Genomic DNA, 20,644 nt, shown 5'->3' on the forward strand with positions numbered 1-20,644 from the left:
AGGTTGGCCGGAGCTGGGGCTAACAGCGGGCGCTCATTCCGTTCCTGGGATTTGAACCTGGGACCTTTCGGTCTGCAAGTTCAGTAGCTCAGCGCTTTAACACACTGCGCCACCACCAGGGGCCCAAAACATCATGTTATACAACAAATTTGACAGAAAAAGTAGTTCAATACGCAGTAATGCTATGTAGTAATTACTGTATTTACGAATTTATCACCAAAATATCACGATGTATTGAAAACATTGACTACAAAAATGTGTTGGATAATCCAGAACGTTGGATAAGTGAGACTCTACTGTATATTTACTATTTACAGTGACCATAACACAGGCTGTGACATCTATGATCTAACACAGGCTGAATCCCTATTCCCAGGTCTGCCTTTCCACTGACCAGGAGCACCTCTGTCTTGTCTGGATGAAGCTTCAATTGGCTTTGCTTTCATCCAGTCCATTCCTGATGACAGGGGCTGGACTAGATGGCCCCTTGGGTTCCCTCCCAACTGCATGATGCTTTGATTTTCGCCTCCTTCTGAGGGTTGCATAAATGAAAGAAAGCATGAAAGAAATATGGTGAAGGGGGAGGAAAGAAGGAGAAAGAGAAGGGAGGCCTTGTTGGAGCTTCTCCCCTCCGAGGCCTGTGTTTCCCAGCCTGCCACAGACTCCTGACTGGGCCTCGGTCTTCCTTGCCCACTGACTCTTACCTGCATCCGTTCTCGGGCCCAGCAGGACATCCGAAGCGGCATCCCGCCTCCCTTCTTTCCTCCCCACAGAAAATGGGGCCTAGCTCGGAAGCCTCGCCTCCTTCAACGTCCCACCTAGCTGTCACTCTTTGGACTCAGGCCCCGCCCCTTCCGGTTGTGCGTTAGAGAGGAGTCAACACAATCCTCCCCCAAACAAGCGCCCATCTTCGACCTGGCTGTCACTCTTTGGACCTGGACCCGCCCCTTCCGGCTATGCGTCTCCCTAAATGGCTGAAGTAATTGAGCGGCTCTTTACTCCTTCTCCTCAGCCCCCTTTCTGTGGGGGGAAAAGGGGGCTTGGCCCCCCCTTCTAAAGACCTGGTCAGTCTCTCCTCACGTTTATTCCTGCGTTTCTGGTCTCAGGGCTGGGGAAGGGGAGAAATGAGGCAGTTTAGAGCAGGCCTGGGCCAACTTGGGCCCTCCGGGTGGTTTGGACTACAACTCCCACAATTCCTAACGGCCGGCAGGCCGTTAGGAATTGTGGGAGTTGTAGTCCAAACTACCCGGAGGGCCCAAGTTGGCCCAGGCCTGCTCTAGAGCATCTTAACTGAGACAAAATCCTCAATTTTTCAGCTAGATGGCAGTGTTTACCACTGAAACACCTTCCAGATCTATTTCTGCAGGTTTAAGTGCCTCTGAGCCTCTCTTAACATTAGAGATATTGGGCTGCTGTGAGTTTTCCAGGCTGTATGGCCATGTTCGTGTAGCATTCTCTCCTGACCTTCCGCCTGCATCTGTGGCTGGCATCTTTAGAAGATTTGTTGGCAGTGAAGGCAGTGGAGTGTATGTCTGTGGAATAATGTCCAGGGTGGGAGAAAGGACCCTTGTCTGTTTGGAGCAAGTGTGAATATTGCAATTAGCAAGCTTGGTTAGCATTGAGTAGCCTTGCAATTGAATTGAAAACATGGTTGTTCCAGAGCGCGTTTGAATGAATAGGCCCAATAGAGCTGTCATTACAATATTTCTTTCTGTTTTAAAAGCGTATGGCATTTTATCACTGTTACTTATTTCCATGATACAGCACTTTATGAAACCTGTCCCCGCTGGTTTGCTTTTAATTACTCTGATTTTATCTGCTTGGATTTTAATGTATTGTCCATTATTTTATTTTGTGTATCGTTGGAATGTTTTAAGTTTTGTCAAATATGTTGTGTTGTTGTTTCGGGCTTGTCCCTGTTGTGAGCCGCTCCGAGTCCCTTCGGGGAGATGGGGCGGGATATAAAAATAAAGTTTATTATTATTTATTATTGCAGCTGCAAAGTCAATAAGTGAGGGTATCTGCAGAGAGGTAGCCTGGCGGATGTGTCTGGAGGCATCCTTTGTTTCAGAGTTGTTAACTGGATTGGGTTGCTTTAAGTTTTCCGGGCTGTGTGGTCATGCTCCAGAAGCATTCTCTCCTGACGTTTCGCCCACATCTATGGCAGGCATCCTCAGAGGTTGTGAGGTGTTGGTAACTAAGTAAGTGAGGTTTATATATCTGTGGAACGTCCAGGGTGGGAGAAAATACTCTTGTGTGCTTGAGTCATGTGTGAATGTTGCAATTTGCTACCTTGATTAGCATTTAATGGCCTTGCAATTTCAAGGTCTGACTGAATGCTGCCTGGGTTAATCCTTTGTTGGGAAGTATTAGCTGGCCCTGATTGACTCTTGTCTGGAATTCCCCTACTTTTTGAGCCTTGCTCTTTATTTGCTGTTATGACTTCAGTGTGTGTGTTTTTTAAATATTGGTAGCTATATTTTGTTCATTTTCATGGTTTCTTCCTTTCTGTTGAAATTGTCCACATGCTTGTAGATTTCAGTGGCTTCTCTGTGTAGTCTGACATGGTGGTCCAGCATTTCTGTGTTCTCAAATGATATGCTGTGTCCAGGTTAGTTCATCAAGTGAATGAGACTTTATTTCTATCCTGCCCTATCTCCCCAGTGGGGACTCAGGACAGCTTACAACATATAGAAAGGCAAGCATTCAGTGCCGTATAAAAATACAAAATAACATAATAAAAAGATAAAACCCAATTTACATTTACGCAAGCAACGAAGACAATCAGACAACTGAACACAGACCAACAAATTCACATGATATTTAATATTAAATTAAATTAAATTAATTAAATAATTAATTATTTCATATTTAACAAACTTTTAAATTTTAGAGTTTAAAAAGATTAAATTAAAATAATTTAAAAGCCAAATCCATATTCCACTTCTTCTCATCCATTTATGCAAAATATTTCAAGTATCCTCTCCATATGTCTGTATGCACAGAAGGGTCTTCAGTTGTTTTTAAAGGACAGTATTGAGGGGGCAATTTTGATCTCCCTAGGGAGAGAGTTCCACATGTTGTCGACCGCGTTTTAGGGGATCGGGCCCCTTAAGGAGAGAGCCGATCCGGTCCTGAGAGAACGGACCTTGGCGGAGCCAATAGGAGAATATGAGCCGCAATACAACCTGAAGCCAAAATGAAGAAGGTCCGCCAAAGTTGAAGGAAAATCCGCCAAGGAGTCTTTATTGAGCGATTCAGCTGAAAAGGACACTAGTAGCGATCATTCAGTCTACTAGCGTACCATATATCCAAAATAAAGCCATATTTATACAATGTTTCAGTCTGACAGCCCCTTGAATTTCCCGCCCCGCTCCCCCGCCCATCTGATCGCGGATAGGCTGGGAGGTTGAACGAGGCGGGCTTTCGTTTCCCGCCTTGCTCTGCTGGCCCAATGGGGAGCCGCTTTTTGTCCCCACTCGGGCCAATCAGAGAGGAGGAGGCGGGAGCTATTGAAACAATGAAGTGACAGGACAGGAAATATCAGATTAATCCTTGCCCGGCCGATTTCTAAAGGAATTAATGGCACCCATCAAGGATGTCCGGGGTCCTGTCACATTCACAGATTTTAGATATGCCTTGGGGTGTCAGAGGGGAAGTGGTGATGGGTGTTGATGAGCCAAATTTGACAGGCTCCACAGGGCGCCCTCCTAAGGTGTCCTGGAATTTCCTGAGATATGACAATGTTTGCCCTGGGGGCTGAATCACCTTTAGGACTATACTCCGAATTTGGTGACTCAAGCCTTATATTGTCCATGCAATCTGAATTAGATTGGGTTAAGCTGTAGCAGATTATCCTTTTGTTTTTGGGAAGGGAGGCCTGGGTCATAGGGGCTAGGGTTCATGTTGGGGTCAAAATATTTCCCATTTGATTTCATGATTTGACAATTATATGAGATAAAAATGAAAAATAAAATAAAGTTGGAGCGTAAACCCAGCTAGGAAAAACACATAATTTCCAGGGATCCCAAAGAGTACAAATACATATAGGCAGATAGATAGATTTCATGGAAATAAGGGAGAATCCATAAAAGTGAGTAACATTGCATAAAGGGGAATCATGAATGATATAAACAATTGAAAATATCTGATAAGAACGAAGTTCATAACATCTGGGGAACCCAATATGGAAATTCATAAAAGTGGAGTTTTAGCAGCATGATTTTACAATTCATGAAGTTGTTATCTCTTGCCTCAGAGTGCAGGGATAATCCACAGTAAACTCCAGTAAAAAGTCTCAATCACCTTCTACTATAAATATATGGAATATAGAACATAAAGTCTTGGTTTTTGAACTATCTTTTACAAAGTCCTGGGGGGGAGGGTGGTCACCTCGATCACACACAGATGAGGGGCAGCTACAGAAAAGGTCCTTTTTCTCATTCTCTCCTTCCGAAGGAGCTTAAAAACCTGGCTCTTCCAAAAGGCCTTTGACACTTAATTTGTTGTTGGACTGATCTATCTGCCCATTTTATAATAGCCCCATTCTTGAGGTGTTGCCAATGTTATTTTGCACTTTATTGTCCATTTCAACCGTGAAATACCTTCCCCATTCCGGCACATCCTGTACTGGGTTTTATGAATTAGTCTCCTGTTTTAATATTGTATGCTTTATGTCGATTTTATCGATTGTTTTACTGATAATTGAGGTTTTATTGGTATAATTGTTTTATTGTTGTATCATTGATATTTGATTGTTTTATCGGTCTAGGCCCCATGTAAGCCGCCCCGAGTCCCTTCGGGGAGATGGGGCGGGGTATAAAAATAAAGTTGTTATTATTATTATTATTATTATTATTATTATTATTATTATTATTATTCTCACCAGTGCTCTCTTGTAGCTGACTTCTCTGGTTGAATTAGTCTGCAGTGACTTTCGTGTTCTTTGATTTGTGTTTGGGCATTGCTGCATTTGGTGGTCCCAATGTAGACTTTTCCAGAGTTGCACGGTATTCCAGAGTTGCACGGTAGCTGTGGCTAAGTCTACATAGGGACCACCAAACACAGCATTGCCATATACTATACAAATGTTGTTTGTGATCAACCAAGTATTAAAGTAAATAGTTTGTGTGTGTGTGTGTGTGTGTGTTTATAGAGATACAGATATTTATTTTTGTCACCTATAAATAAATATGACACACGAGCTTTACAACAAGAGTGGAAAATAACCCCACATCTTCAAAAGCAGTTGTTGTTATTGTTGTGTGCCTTTACTTGCAGCCTCAGATTACAAAACATATTTATACAGTTCTGGGAGTGAAGACAAAATGTAATAGGTTGCAGACAGATACTATCATCTCCTTTTTCCTAAATCTTCAAAAACTAAGGTGATACAGGTATTTTGGATCTTTATATAAAAAGAAGGAAAGGAAATGTGGCAAGACATTTGAAACTGTTTCTTTTTTTACAAAAAATTGTAGATATAAATTCATTTTTCTGAAGTAGAGAATAATAATAAATGCTCAAATTTAAACCGTATTTACATGATTTTGGGAATAGGGTGTTGGAAACAGGCAACCTTCTCAAGCCTCCTCTGTTTAATGATTTGTCTGTCTATAATATGTTGTTTTATTACTGAAGTGTATGTGTGTTCTTTGGTATGCAGTTTTTTCTAAGTTTTATATTCTTGAAGCAGTGGGAGGGGCTGCCGACCATGTGACCAGTTCAGGGACTGTTTAGAACACAGTTTGATGACAGTTGAGAGATGACCCTTGAAGATGACAGTTGGAAATAGTTAGAAAGGAGAGTTGAACAGAGCTGTATCATATTGAAGAGACTGGTAAAGACGCAAACCAAAATGCTTTAAAGTTTAAACTGACAAGAAATGTGCTTGTATTTGTAAATACACAAAGTTGTGAGTAAACAAACATGCTATTTTAAAGAAGGCTACTTGACTTTTTTGTCTCCTCAGAGCATGAAATAGAAACAAGATATTTATGAAGGATAGATGATTTTTGAATACTAAAAAACACTTCTGGAGATCTGCTAAATAAATAAATACATGTGGATATAATTTATTTTCTTAACAGATATAAATATTATGGTTTTCCCAATTGGTCATAATCCAATAGTTTATGATCCTAACAGGTCATAATCCTCGTTTTGGTTATATGACTGGTGAATAAACAATAGGCAATTGCAAAATACATTACTGCCAGTCTCTGACAATATGATTCCTATCCAATAGGTTATGATCCTAACAGGTCATAATCCACCAATATAGAGTGGAATATAATAGAGTTCCGAAGAATGGCAGTAATGTATTTTGTCCTAAAAATGGAAAGGGATGTTTGGTCAGGAATTTGAACCCTAAATGTCCTATCTAGAGGTATAGTCTACGTTATTGAATTAAATCAATTAGATACTTCTTTAATTGCTGTATCATAATGCTGTGGAATCATGGGAGCTGTAGTTTTGCAAGCTGCTTAGCCTCCTTTGCCAAAGAACATAACTACCTCACCAAACTACAAATCCCACAGTGTCATAACTCTTAAGACTTAAATCCCCAAACCATACTGGCTGATTAAGGACACTGGTCTGTAAGAGGCAAGTTTTCTGTCACTGAAAGAGAGACCAAATGCAGTGCCCAAACACAAATCAAGGAACATGAAAGGCACTAAAGACTAATTCAACCAGAGAAATCAGCCATAGCAGAGTACTTAATGAACCAACATGGACACAGCATATTATTTCAGAACACAGAAATGCTGGACCACTCTGACAACCATCATGCTTGTGATGCCCCTCCAGATGTTGTAGAAATCCAAAACACCTGGAGGGCCCAGGTTTGCCCATGCCGGCTTTTAAGCCTTACTTCTTCAGACCCAGCCAGCTTAGCCAGCTGTCAAGAATTCTGGGTGCTGAAGTCCCAAACACCTAGAGGACCAAAGGCTGGCATCTCAGTGCAGGCAGAGGCCACTCCCCTTCGTGGCCATGTGGGGACTGGGGACAAAGGACAGTAAAACACAGGCAATAACATTTACAATCTTTTAGCTGTAGGGAAACCAGGATCTCATGTATCATGAAAGAGGGAAATGAGGAAGAAATTGGCGGAGGCTTACTGAGGTCAGATTGAATTGGGAAAGAAGGATCCAAGAAGAGGAGAGAAGATTTGAGGATGGGCGAGATCAATTTTCAGGTGAGAAGGAAGAGAAGGGAGAGGAAGGGAGGGAGGATTTGAGGCTCCAGACCAACCCTATGTGTCTGGGGGCAAAACTTTGCCATTCCCCCTTGTGTTCCGTTGTCTAACTGTGTTACCTTGAATCCAGTAAGTGCTGCAGGCATTTTATAAACTGATTATTTGCCATTTTCTTTGTGTGCTGGGAAAGATCCCTGGGTTGTCTTCTGGAAAGTGTTTGTTTGCTCTAGAAGGGAAACTGATGCTGCCCTAGTTTTTGTGGAGAAGATGGATGTGTATAGGGAAAGACTTTGGACATTTTTTTTGAAAGACAGGAAACTGATTTTTTTAATAAGGAAGAAGACAGAAAGGAAGATAATGCTTGTGGCTTTGAATATTTAGGGGATTTTTTCTTGAATGAATATTAGAAGTTTAAATGTTAAATAAGTAGTAATTTTTATTTATTTTTTTTGTGTCAGGAGCAACCCGAGTTGCTTCTGGAGTGGGAGAATTGGAGTGAGAACGACGTTGCCCAGGGGATGCCCGGATGTTTTGTGGGAGGCTTCTCTCATGTCCCCGCATGGAGCTGGAGCTGATAGAGGGAGCTCATCCGCGCTCTCCCCGGGTGGGATTCGAACCTGGCAGCTTTCAGGTCAGCAACCCAATCTTCAAGTCACAAGGCTTTTATCCCCTAGGCCATCGGAGGCTCCTAAAATAAGTAGTATTGAGGACGTGAATGATAATTTCCCATTTTTGGGTTGCTGTGAGTTTTCTGGGCTGTATGGCTATGTTCCAGAAACATTTGCTCCTGATGTTTCGCCCACATCTATAGCAGGCATCCTCAGAGCTTATGAGGTCTGTTGGAAAACTGTTGGAAAATTCCAGCAGACCTTACAACCTCTGAGGATGCTTGCCATAGATGTGGGCAAAACATCAGGACAGAATGCCTCTGGAACTTGGCCATACAGCCCGGAAAACTCACAGCAACCCTATAAGGGTTTTCCCACAGTGGAATATGCTGCTACCTGGGAGTGCGGCGGTGTCTCTAGATAATTTTTTTCATAGTTTTCTTTGGTGTAATTATACAGTTTCTCAAGAAAAGAGAGTTCCATAAGGAATCAGACTCTCCAAGATAAATATCCCATGAAAATTTTTTACAGCAGGTATGGGCAAACCTGAGCCTTCCGGGTGTTTTGGATTTCAACTCCCACCCGACTATTCCCCGTTTTTGTCTGTGTGGGAGGGTAGGAAATAAATTTTAAATTGTTTTTTCCTGGGTGGTTGAATTGGTGGGGTAAATGGGTTTTTGCTTTGGATGATGATGATGATGATGATGTTGATGATGATAATTTATCTCCTTTTCCTCTCTTAGAGATGACTTACAGTAGCTAGGTTGATTCTATTGTTAATTATCTTGCTTTGTGTATACTAAATACAATAAAAATATTTTAAACTAGGAACTTATATAGTGCGGGGACTCCCTTGGTTCCTGTGTTACCTCAGAAGAGAGAGGCAACTGAAAGAGTCAACTGAAGGAAAACTAAGCTAGCTCAAGACATTTTGCTGCCTGAGCCAAATGTCAGTGTAGTCATCCCCACTGCCATTCCCGTTCCATATGTACAAAAATGGAGAACATGACAGGAGCAGCAAGACTGTGCATGAGGGCTCTGGGTATAGAACAGAGATAGGAAGTGTTGTTGAAGGCTTTCATGGCCGGAATCACTGGGTTGCTGTGAGATTTCAGGGCTGTATGGCCATGATCCAGAAGCATTCTCTCCTGGCGTTTCACCCATATCTATGGCAGGCATCCTCAGAGGTCATGAGGTCTGTTAAAAACTAGGCAAGTGGGGTTTATATATCTGTGGAAAGTCTAGGTTGGGAGAAAGAACACTTGTCTGTTTGAGGCAAGTGTGAATGTTGCAAATGGCGAGCTTGATTAGCATTTAATGGTCTTGCAGATTCAAAGCCTGGCTGTTCTTGCCTGAGGGAATTCTTTGTTAGGAAGTGTTAGCTGGCCCTGATTGTTCCTTGTCTGGAATTCCCCTGTTTCCTAAGTGTTGTTCTTTATTTACTGTCCTGATTTTAGAGGTTTTTTAAATACAGGTAGCCATATTTTGTTAATTTTCATGGTTTCCTCCTTTCTGTTGAAATTGTCCTCGTGGTTGTGGATTTGTGTGTTCTCAAGTAATATGCTGTGTAAAAGCAGAACACTTGATGAACCAACCTGGACACAACAACCCAAAAATAGGATAGTCCTGTGATTGACCAGAGAAGAAATGTGGGGTATCTGAGTGAATGGTTGAAGGGGGGTGCATCCTTTTACTAGCAAAATTTCTAAAAGTCTTTGATACATGATTCTAAAAGAATGTTTCCAATACCTATTTTGGTTTTTCCCTGTTACCCTTCTTGTCATGGAATCATAGAGTTGGAAGAGACCACAAGGATTATTCAATCCAACCCCTTGCCATGCAGGAACATTTGTACAATGTAACGCCTCTTAACAGAACAATTCCTTGGTGTTTCAGATCTTTAAGAGCACACCCGGTATGGACACATAAACACCCCCACTTGCATGAGTGAAAGATGGGTGATCTGAATGCAGCTGGCCCTGACGGTATCAAGAATGAAGGAAGTAGGAAACTCTGGAAAGAAATGATGCAGGAAATCCTTGGTGAAGACACTATTAGCATAGATACACCACACCAATGCTTTAAGCAGCTCTCTTATCAGGAGTCCTTGGGGCCTCGGGATGTTTGCAGCCGACTCCACCATTTCTGCCGCCAGTGGTTGAAACCAGAGCGATACTCCAAGGCTGAGATGCTGGACCTGGTGATCCTGGAGCAGCTCCTGACCATCCTTCCTCCAGAGATGGAGTGCTGGGTGAGGGAATGTGGGGCAGAGACCAGTTCCCAGGCGGTGGCTTTGGCTGAAGGCTTCCTCCTGAATCGGGCAGAGGGGAAGAAACAGGAAGAGGAGCAGGTAAGAGCATTTCACCCTTTGAAGCTGAGCTAGGCTACCCTGGATGCATGGGATGTGCAGGAGGCCCCTCCATATTTCTTGGGGTTAGGGGCACAGGGCCCCCACAAAAGTGAAAGAAACCACTTTGTTTTACCTGACAGAACCCATCTAGGAATCTCTAGGTCCCACAGCTCTGGACATTCACCATAAAATTGTGCTGGGGGATTTATAAATGCTCCCTAGGAAACTCTTTACGTCTTGCAATGTGGCTATGGTCAGCCCCTGGAAGAAGCTGACCATAGAATTGCACTTGGTTCCTCTTTCAGGTGAAAGATCTGTCTGTGAATATTGAGTCTGTGCTAGAGAATCCTCCATGGGATGCCCAGCAAAGGGAGATAAAGCAAGAGAGCGATAGTGCTGCCACTTTAGCAGGTAAGGATCAGGCTTCAAAGAGTGTGTTTGATTCAGCTTATTTATTTATTTATTTATTTATTTATTTACAGTATTTATATTCCGCCCTTCTCACCCCGAAAGGGACTCAGGGCGGATTACAATGAACACATATATGGCAAACATTCAATGCCAATAGACAAACAACATTCAGTTTTAGACAGACACAGAGGCATTTTATATCAATAATATATATTATATAAATTAATAATAATAATAATCTATCTTGTTTGCTGCGTCATACAATAAAATAAGAATCCGAGCGCCTTACAGGAAGCCTGGTCCCCGTTGGTCTTGAGGGCGATGTCGTTCTTGTCCTGCCGGCCTTTGGCCCCGGAGATCTCCTCCAGGGTGTGGATCTCGGAGAGGCAGAGCTTGGATGCTGTATGCTTGATGAAGCATACTGAAAAATCTTGTGGATTCAAAATCTATAGATATAGACCAGGCATGGGCAAACTTTGGCCCTGCAGGTATTTTGGATTCAACTCCCACAATTCATAACAGCCTACCAGCTGTTAGGAATTGTGGCAGCTGGAATCCAAAACCCCTGGAGGGCCAAAGTTTGCCTATGAAAAAACTATTGTGATTATACTGTTAATCTTGGGAGACATGCAAAAGTGTTTGGTTTCTCACCACATTTTCTCTCACACAGAAACTGTAATAATGGCATCAACAAAGACTCAGTCATCTTTGGTCCATTTTGATGGAGTGGGAGCAGATCGGGTAAAGAGTGTCTCTTTTTCTCATTCACACTCCTGGTAGAGATAAATAAGCATTTATTCCCTTCATATTCCCTTCATAGCACAACTTTTATCATATTCAGATTGAGGAGTTTGTTAAAAGTGGGAATGTAGGAGCAACCCACAGGTTAAATTGTTCAGGCTCATGTTAGTCATAAATTCAAACTGCTACCTTTTTTCCTCTGGGAAGCTTCCCATAAGCTGTTAGGAATTGTTGGGGCTGGAATTCTAAAACCCCTGTTGGCCCGATGTTTGCCCATGCCTGCTTTAAACTGTCCCTTGGATTGGATCGGTTGACAATTGCAACATTAGTTGTGAACAGGATTTTTTCCCTTTTTTCCTTCCATTCAGTGTCTGGTGATGTTTGAGGAGGTGGCTGTGAATTTCTCCCCAGAGGAGTGGGCCTTGTTGGATTCAGATCAGAGAGCTCTGCACAGGGAAGTCATGGAGGAGAACCATGAGATTGTGACCTCTCTTGGTAGGAGTCTTGTTTTTCCTGACTAATGAGAATATATATGTTTTCAACTGCAATGATAGATGTAAAAGCAGCAGAATCATAGGAACCCGCAGTAGCGCAATGGGTTAAACTCTTGTGCCGGCAGGACTGTGACTGAAAGCTTGGCGGTTCGAATCCGGGGAGGGGAGTGAGCTCTCGTCTGTCAGCTCCAGCTTCCCAAGTGGGGACATGAAAGAAGCCTCCCACAGGATGGTAAGGCATCAAACATCTAGGCGTCCCCTGGGCAGTGCCAGATGTTTTACCATCAAGTCGCTCCTGACACGAAAAAAACAAACAAACAGGATCATAGATTTGGAAGAGAGCCCAAAAGCCATCCAGTCCAACCCCATCTTGTCCTGCAGGAACATAGACTCAAAGCACCCTGACAGATGGCCATCCAGCCTCTGCTCCCTAATAATTAATGCAACTTATACAACTTTTTTCTCCTAATGATGTTTGACCTGAATGTTGACGTTTTAGTAGACCCTAAACCAAAATTTGACAATTCCTCAGGGACTGTGGATTAACTGTTTAATCTCCTACTGCCTCCCTAATTGTGCTTCCAGATACCTATATCTTAATTTGAATCCTTCCCAAAATAGTGTCAACTTTCTTGTGCCCTTTGGAGAAGGACCCCAAGGGAACTAGATGTGTGAAGTAGCTAGAGGGCTGGAGCATTTTACATGCAATATTCAGGTGGGGGGGAAATCCTAAATTGCACCACTTCTATTCTCGTCTTTCTTCAGCTTCAGTTCCAGAGCCAAACACTAACCAAAAGGAAGAGGAGGAGGAGGACCTGAAGGTACCAGATTCACAGGTCGTGGGTCTGACAAAAATCCTGGAAACCGGGGATTCATTGAATAAACCAGGTAGACTCAACTTTACTCCCAGATATGAAGGGCCGTTGCCTAGAAATTCTGTTATCAATCACTCAGTCATTCTAGGAAGGATCTATACTGTAGAATTAATGCAGTTTGACACAACATGAATGCAATGGAAACATGTTGTTTCAAAACCTTTAAACTTCTCTACCAAGGGTGCTGATGCCTCACCAAACTATACATCCCACAATTCCAAAGCATTGAGCAATAGCAGTTAAAGTGGTATCAAACTGCATTAATTCTACAATATGCATGCAGTCCTACTTTGGAAGTACAGTTCAAATCAGTGTTTTCTAGGCTGTTTGAAACTGGCATCTTTTCCTCGGTGTCTTTCCTGGAAACTCCAGGGAACCGCTCCTGATGGCTCATGGCATGCTGCATTTTAATTGCACTGTTTTAACGCAGCCCTGGTTACTTTTTCAGAGCTGCTTTAAAATAAGATTGCCACATATTTTTGTTTTCCCAGGAGACTAAAATAACTGGATCACCATGGTCTCAATCATGTCCCCACAGACCAGTTAACTCTCCCAGGTCTTGTCAGCTGCTGAGTGGTGGGAGATTTTGGGACAAGCCAAAGAAGACAAATATGTTCCTTCTGTCTCTGGGTTGGAATTCAATCTTGTCTGTGTTTGTGCTTCCTCTTAGGAGGTAACTGGAAGAAAATGGATCTAGATGACAAATTTGATCTTGCAAGACACCAGCAAACCCATACGGAAGAGGAAAGTGACAATAGAGGCCCCAGATGTGGCAAATACTTTCCCCAAAAGATGGCCCTTGGCCTTCATAAGCAGGCCCACAGAGGAAAGAAATGCATGAAATATTTTGACCACAATTTGTACATTGCAAAACACCAGCGAGTCCCTCTAGAAGAGAAGCCGTGCAAAGCAGGCTTCGTGGAGCAACAGAGACTGCACACAGACGAAAAACCATTCAAATGCCAGGAGTGTGACAAATGTTTCACTCACAGCTCAAACCTTTTGACTCACCTTGTAGTTCACACTGGGGAAAAACCCTACAGATGCCAGGAGTGTGGAAAAGGTTTTGTTTATAAGTCAGGCTTTGTGAGGCATGTGAGAGTCCACACAGGAGAGAAACCTTACAAATGCCAGGAGTGTGGGAAAAGTTTTGCTCACTCGTCCGTTCTTCTGACTCATCAGAAAATCCACACTGGGGAGAAACCGTACAAATGCTATAAATGTGGAAAATGTTTTGTTCAGGAGGCAGGCTGCATGAAACATGAGAGAGTCCACACCGGAGAGAAGCCATACAGATGCCAGGAGTGTGGGAAATGTTTTGCTCACTCCTCCGCCCTTCTGACTCACCAAAGAGTCCACACTGGGGAGAAACCATACAAATGCCAGGATTGCGGGAAATATTTTGCTCGCAAGGCAGACCTCGTAACTCATCAGAGAGTCCACACCGGAGAGAAACCGTACAAGTGCCAGGAGTGTGGGAAGTGTTTTGCTCAGAATTCAACCCTTCATGTCCATCAGAGATGCCACACGGGAGAGAAACCACACAAATGCCAGGAGTGTGGAAAATATTTTACTCATAACTCCACCCTTTTAGTTCACATGAGAACCCACGCAAAAGAGGGACCATTCAAATGCCAAGATTGTGGGAAATGCTTTACCCAGAATACACGCCTTCTGGTGCATCAGAGATTCCATACTGGGGAGAAACCCTACAAATGCCAGGAGTGTGGGAAATGTTTTGTTGGCAAGTCAAACCTAGCGGTCCACCAGAGACTCCACGCTGGCGAGAAACCATACAAATGCCAGGAATGTAATAAATGCTTTGTTCGCAGTTCAGACCTTTTGACTCATCAGGTAGTTCACACGGGTGAGAAATCATACAAATGCCAGGAATGCGGGAAAGATTTTATTCGGAATTCAAGTCTTCTCATCCACCAGGCAATCCACTCAACAGAGAACCCCTACAAATGTGAAGAGTGTGGCAAATATTTTGTTTGCAAGAGAGTCCTTGTCAATCACCAGAGAATCCACAACGGAGAGAAAACATTCGCCTGCCTGGAGTGTGGGAAATGTTTTGTGCAGAAGTCGGGCCTTGTGAATCACCAGAAAATCCACATTGGAGAGAAACCATACTCTTGCCAGGAATGTGGGAAAAGTTTTGCTCATAGGTCGAGCTTGGTGAAGCACGAGAGAATCCACACCGGAGAGAAGCCCTACAGATGCCAGGAGTGTGGGAAATGTTTTGCTCACTCCTCCGCCCTTCTGACTCACCAGAGAGTCCACACAGGGGAGAAACCGTACAGATGCCAGGATTGTGGGAAATGTTTTGCTCACAAGTCAGATCTCATGAGCCACCAGAGAGTCCACACAGGAGAGAAACCATACAAATGCAAGGAGTGTGGGGAAGGTTTTGCTCGGAAAACTCTGCTAAACAGACACATGAGAGTGCATAAGAGTAGTGATGTTGTATGGAACAATTTGGATTATGCTTCAGTTATGGCCGTCTATCAGCAACTCCACTTGGGAGAGAAACCTTGCACATATGAGTAGCATGTTAAATGTGTTCATATATTGTATTTTAAGACACATTTGAGGGCATGCCATCTGAGAAACCACGCAAATGTTGTAAGTGTGAGAAAGAAAAGTATTGTGAACATTTAGAGGCCACTTGACGGATTCTTCCAAAATGCATCTGGTGGGACTTTTTCTATCAGCAGCCTTCACTTTTTTTACAATTCCCATTTTCATAGCCAAATGTATACATTTATGGTGGTGGAAAGGATGTTATATGCTAGTGTAACTACAGAGAGGCTTCTCACTCTCCCCTTTTTCTCTGCTTTCTATTCCCTGTTTATCTTGCCTGCTGAAGGAAGACATACACAGCTGTAGTAGAATCTCGTGCTTTCCTTTTTCAGTTTTGTTTATTGTATTGTTTACTGGAGGTGTTACCAAAAGGCTCTGGTAACTGGTTCTTTACAATTATCCAGCACAGTTGTCCCCATATAGGAGTACTGAAATAAGAGTTCAATACACACCAGATCAATGTTTTCTCTCCGTTGTGGATTCTCTGGTGATTGACAGTGTTTTCAATCACTGTTCCTGTCATCATCATAGGCTGTCACTTGTGGCTGAGGATAATTGCCTTCCAATTGTAGACTCTTGGCGGTGGGTCCATAAGTGACAGTAGAGACCTATCTTGGATATGCACGGTCTTTCACAAGGACATACATTTCCAGATGAAAGGTGGACACAAGGGTTTGTTTGACGTGCCTTCCCTTGGCACGTTTCTCCCTTTTTTTCCTCCACTCTGCCTCTTCAAAATAGCACTGTTGGTTATAGCTGACCTCCATTTAGACACTCAAGGGCCAGGGCTTCTCTGTGTTTATTCCACATTTTTTAAGGTTAGCTTTAAATCTCTTTTGCTGACCACCAACATTCCGTTTTCCATTCTTGAGCAGAGTAAAGCAAAGCAGTTCATATTCATGTAACATTTATTAAGACATTTATTACAGTACAGTCAAATACATCAAGAAGCCTCAAGCACACTCCATTCCTTCAGTATACTCACACTATTTAACCCTTCTCAGTAGGTTATCATTCTTGCTGCAAGAGAAATGGGAGCCCTGCTACAACACTGTCTAGCGCACAGTATGTTAGCTGTGGAAAATCTCTTATAGTTTTTGTTTGTATGGCAAGCCAGCTGGATCAGCAACAACCACTTATCTCTTTGATCCATTACACTATTCAAGTAGTGAGTTCTCTGGAAGCCAGCAGGTTCAGGCTTCCTGGCTTTGTGTGTCAAGAGAGAATGGCTTTGCTTTTTACCACGATTTTAATCATGCAGCGTCTTTCCAGACGGCCAATTCTCTCACACCAGAAGCGACTTGCAGTTTCTCAAGTCACTCCTGTAAGGTAAAGGTAAAGGTTTCCCCTGATGTTAAGTCTAGTATATCCGACTCTTGGGGTTGGTTCTCATCTCCTTTTCTAAGCCGAAGAGCCGGCGTTGTCCGTAGACACCTTCAAGGTCATGTAGCTGGCATGACTGCATGGAGTGCCGTTACCTTCCCGCTGGAGCGGTACCTAGTGATCTACTCACATTTGCATGCTTTCGAACTGCTAGATTGGCAGAAGCTGGGGCTAACAGCAGGCGCTCACCCCACTCCCCAGATTCGAACTGCCAACCTTTGAGTCAGCAAGTTCAGCAGCTCAGTGGTTTAACCCGCTGCATCATCGGGGATTCCTGACATACACAAAAAGTGTGTGTATCAATCACTCCTGATACACACACAAAACCATGCATTGTACATTTTCCATTTTAGTAGCTCTTTTCAGCCTTCATTGGGTTATATCAGGGACCCATACATCCATTACAGAGACAGGCTGTTAAGGCAATTCAACCTGGCCTGGGTTTCTTATGCCCTATGTCACCATCTTTCCAATGCTGATGTTTTAAAAAAAAACAGCTACACAGAGAATAAGGAAGAAGAGCTAAAGTTGGACAAGCATGAGAAGGCTTTCTAGAAAGTAGCTTCACTGTCCGAGGTTTTGATAACTGAGATATGCTATAAAACTACTCTAGTGTGGTATTTCATCCAGCATGGAATAAACGTCATCGTGTCTCACGTATGGAAATGTACTAACTCAGGAGAGAAACCTTATGAGTGATCTTTCATAGAGTTGAAAGAGACCTCGTGGTCCATCCAGTCCAATCCCATTCTGCCAAGAAGCAGGAAAATCACATTCAAAGCACTCCCAACAGATGGCCACCCAGCCTCTGCTTAAAAGGCTCCAAAAGAAGGAGCCTCCACCGCACTCCAGGGCAGAGAGTTCCACTGCTGAACAGCTCTCTCTCACAGTGAGGAAGTTCTTCCTCATGTTCAGGCGGAATCTCCTTTCCTGTAGTGTTCTGCATCCATTGTTCTGCGTCCTAGTCTCCAAGGCAGCAGAAAGAAAGCTTGCTCCCTCCTCTCCATGACTTCTGCTCACATCTTGATACATGACCCACATCGTGTCTCCTCTCAGCCTTCTCTTCTGCAGGCTAAACATGCCCAGCTTTTTAAGCTGCTCCTCATTGGGCCTGTTCTCCAGACCCTTGATCATTTTAGTCGCTCTCCTCTGGACACTTTCCAGCTTGTCAACATCTCCCTTCAATTGCGGTGCCCAGAATTGGACACAGTTGTGATTCCAGGTGTGGTCTGACCAAGGCAGAATAGAGGGGGAGCATGACTTCCCTGGATCTAGACACTAGACTCCTATTGATGCAGGACAAAATCCCATTGGCTTTTTTTAGAGTTGCGTTATGTTTTCCGGGCTGTATGGCCATGTCCTCAGAGGATGCCTGCCATAGATGTGGGCGAAACGTCAGGAGAGAATACTTCTGGAACATGGCCATACAGCCCGGAAAACATACAGCAACCCTGAGATCCCGGCCATGAAAGCCTTTGGCTTGTTTTAAACCGCCGCATCACATTGTTTGCTCATGTTCACTTTCCTCCCCACGAGGACTCCAAAATCTTTTTCACACGCACTACTCTTGATCCAGGCGTCCCCCATTCTGTATTTTTGCATTTCATTTTTTCTGCCTAAGTGGAGTATCTTGCATTTGTCCCTGTTAAACTTCATTTTGTTAGTTTTGGCCCAGCTCTCCAATCTGTTAAGATTGTTTTGAATTCTGCTTCTTTGTTTAGTATATATATTTTTGGAGGTATCCTATTTTGCATCCTGCATAGGAAATCTCTGCATTGGAAATAAACTATGAAATTACAGAGTATGCAAAATGTTGTATTGTCACAAGTGAAGACAATTATTTTTAACAAGGAAGGGAGAAAGGAGTCTCATACTGATGGGGCAGTTAATTGTTCAGTATGAAGGCACATTGACTGATTTAAATATTCTCCTGAAATCTTTCTAATTTAAAACACCCCTGCTTTGCCTCATTATCTGACTTGCCAGAAGATAATTCAGTGGAGGAATATCTCCGAAACCTTACTGTATCTGACCCGAAGTTTGAAAACGTCCAAGTGGCAAATGTCAAATGCAGTCAGGTTGATTGTATGTTTCTAAGTTGAGAAGCCTATGCAGTCCTTAAAATGGAAGCAACAAGACATTGTTTATATAAAATGATTCGTGATACAAGGGCTCTGAAATATCAGCTCTCCATATTCGCTGGGGTAAGGGTAGAGGATCACTTCAAAAATGGTAATTATAAAGGCTTCAACTCAAAAGAACGTCTCTAGTAATCTTTAGGTCATCCAGCATGAGAGTGTAGTCAACTTTTGGCAGAGTCACATTGCAGGACTTCAAAGTTTTTAGACTATTTTATTTAAAGTCAAATGTGGAGGGCCAACTGTAATGCCTGCCCTTGGTTCTCACTTTTCTGTATCTTTCTTGGGTCTATATTCTAACACCTTTGGCTTCTTTCTTAGCTGTAGATGCCCCCCTTCTCCGAGAAGCTAGTCTGTTTCCCTTTGTCTGAGAAGGAGCATCCATGGGGCTACAACCCCAATAATGGATGCTAGCGTACCCCTAACCAGGAGAGCCAGCCTTTGTTGGCTCTTCTAACCAAATATAGCTCACCTTCTTTTGCCTGTTTCCTTTATTATCCTAAGGTGGATTTCCTGAGACAATAAATTATGTATTCTTACAAAAGCCTTTACGGTCATTTATCTTATTCTACCACAATATGCCTTCAAAAATAGTCTATTTTCATGAGATCCTTGGGTTTTTTCCCTTTCACCTGTACATTTACTATTCTGATGATAACAAAGTTAGGGACAATGAATTGCTATTCAAGCTCTCAGTCCTCATTTGGTATTACATTTCAGGATCCTATGCTATTGTGTCTCTCTCACAGCTGCACATGTATGATGTATTCTTGCATGTGATGATTGAATGAAAAGTAATGTCTCCACCTTTGTTACTTGGGTTTGGATGGGAATATTTTAATAAATCAAATGCAGAAATAATCCTTAGAATGTGCTCCTTAACTACCACTATTCACTTTTCCACACAATCACCAGACAATTGGATACATTTCTGCCAATGATGAACAAGTTTTCTGAAGCCATTATGGAAGAAGTTGACACTCTGTTTCTGCAACCAGCGTCTCACAGTCCCCATTGTGCACTGATCTTCCGATAGCCAAGCAAAGCAATGTGACCCGCACGTTCTTGTGAAATTATGTTAAAATTTATCTCTGCGTGATACGATTGTCCTGAATCAATCTGTCAACCTTTTGCTTGTGAAACTCGGTGGTTGCTGTAGTATTCCAATTGCAATGCTTTGCTATACAGTTCTAATTAGAAGTGAGCTTGTGCCAAGACTCTTTCAAGGTCTGTTTTAATTGTGCCACCAAAGACCTGCTATTGGTGTGAACCATAATATGCCATTCCCAATTACTGGCAATCTGTGTGTGTCTGCTCAGCACGAATCATAGAAGACCGATAACAAAGGCTGGAAATAATCTAATAATTTTTAAAAACCAAAAGCATTTCACCATTTCCAGCCTTCTTCAGTAGCTCTCATGGCTACTTTTTATTTGGCAAATCTTCTCACCTTTATCCAATATTAATGCAGACAATCCATTATGTACATACAACAAATCATCTTTACCATTCAAAATAAGATATCAGCTTTATAAGGCTGAGAGAGGATATGATAGGTAAAGATAAAGGTTTTCCTCTGACATTAAGTCTAGTCGTGCTCATCTCCATTTCTAAGCCGAAGAGCCGGTGTTGTCCGTAGACACCTCCAAGGTCATGTGGCCGGCATGACTGCATGGAGCACCATTACCTTCCTGCCAAAGCGGTAACTATTGATCTACTCACATTTGCTTGTTTTCAAACTACAGATTGGCAGAAGCTGGGGCTAACAGCAGGAGCTCACCCCACTCCCCAAATTCAAACCGGCGACCTTTCAGTCAGCAAGTTCAGCAGCTCAGTGGTTTAACCCACAGCTCAGCAGTTTAA

The 20,644-nt window shown here is 42.9% G+C and overlaps 2 protein-coding genes across 5 annotated transcripts in view; one reads left to right on the forward strand and one right to left on the reverse strand.

The window, feature by feature from the left end:
* The window catches only part of LOC100559755 (zinc finger protein with KRAB and SCAN domains 7), a 53,101-nt gene that overhangs the window by 18,421 nt on the left and 14,036 nt on the right, over positions 1-20,644 (reverse strand). The window contains exon 5 of the mRNA XM_062969292.1: positions 10,857-10,988. Coding sequence (XP_062825362.1) covers positions 10,857-10,988 — 132 coding nt within the window. The remainder of the gene's footprint in view (positions 1-10,856; positions 10,989-20,644) is intronic.
* LOC100559559 (zinc finger protein 420) lies at positions 917-19,642 on the forward strand. Of its 4 annotated transcripts, XM_062973340.1 has the most exons (9): positions 917-1,064; positions 7,054-7,198; positions 7,657-7,829; positions 9,703-10,156; positions 10,462-10,567; positions 11,238-11,308; positions 11,677-11,803; positions 12,568-12,690; positions 13,348-19,642. In XM_062973340.1, exons 4-9 carry the CDS (start codon positions 9,761-9,763, stop codon positions 15,225-15,227), a joined length of 2,703 nt encoding a protein of 900 aa, XP_062829410.1. In that variant the 5' UTR covers positions 917-1,064; positions 7,054-7,198; positions 7,657-7,829; positions 9,703-9,760; the 3' UTR covers positions 15,228-19,642. The 4 variants fall into 4 exon arrangements, with proteins under 4 accessions (XP_062829410.1, XP_062829411.1, XP_062829413.1 ...); XM_062973341.1 differs by lacking the exon at positions 7,657-7,829; XM_062973342.1 differs by lacking the exon at positions 917-1,064 and having other exon boundaries at positions 6,845-7,198.

This window comes from Anolis carolinensis, chromosome 2 (genome assembly GCF_035594765.1).
Source record: "Anolis carolinensis isolate JA03-04 chromosome 2, rAnoCar3.1.pri, whole genome shotgun sequence".
Classification (NCBI taxonomy): domain Eukaryota; kingdom Metazoa; phylum Chordata; class Lepidosauria; order Squamata; family Dactyloidae; genus Anolis; species Anolis carolinensis.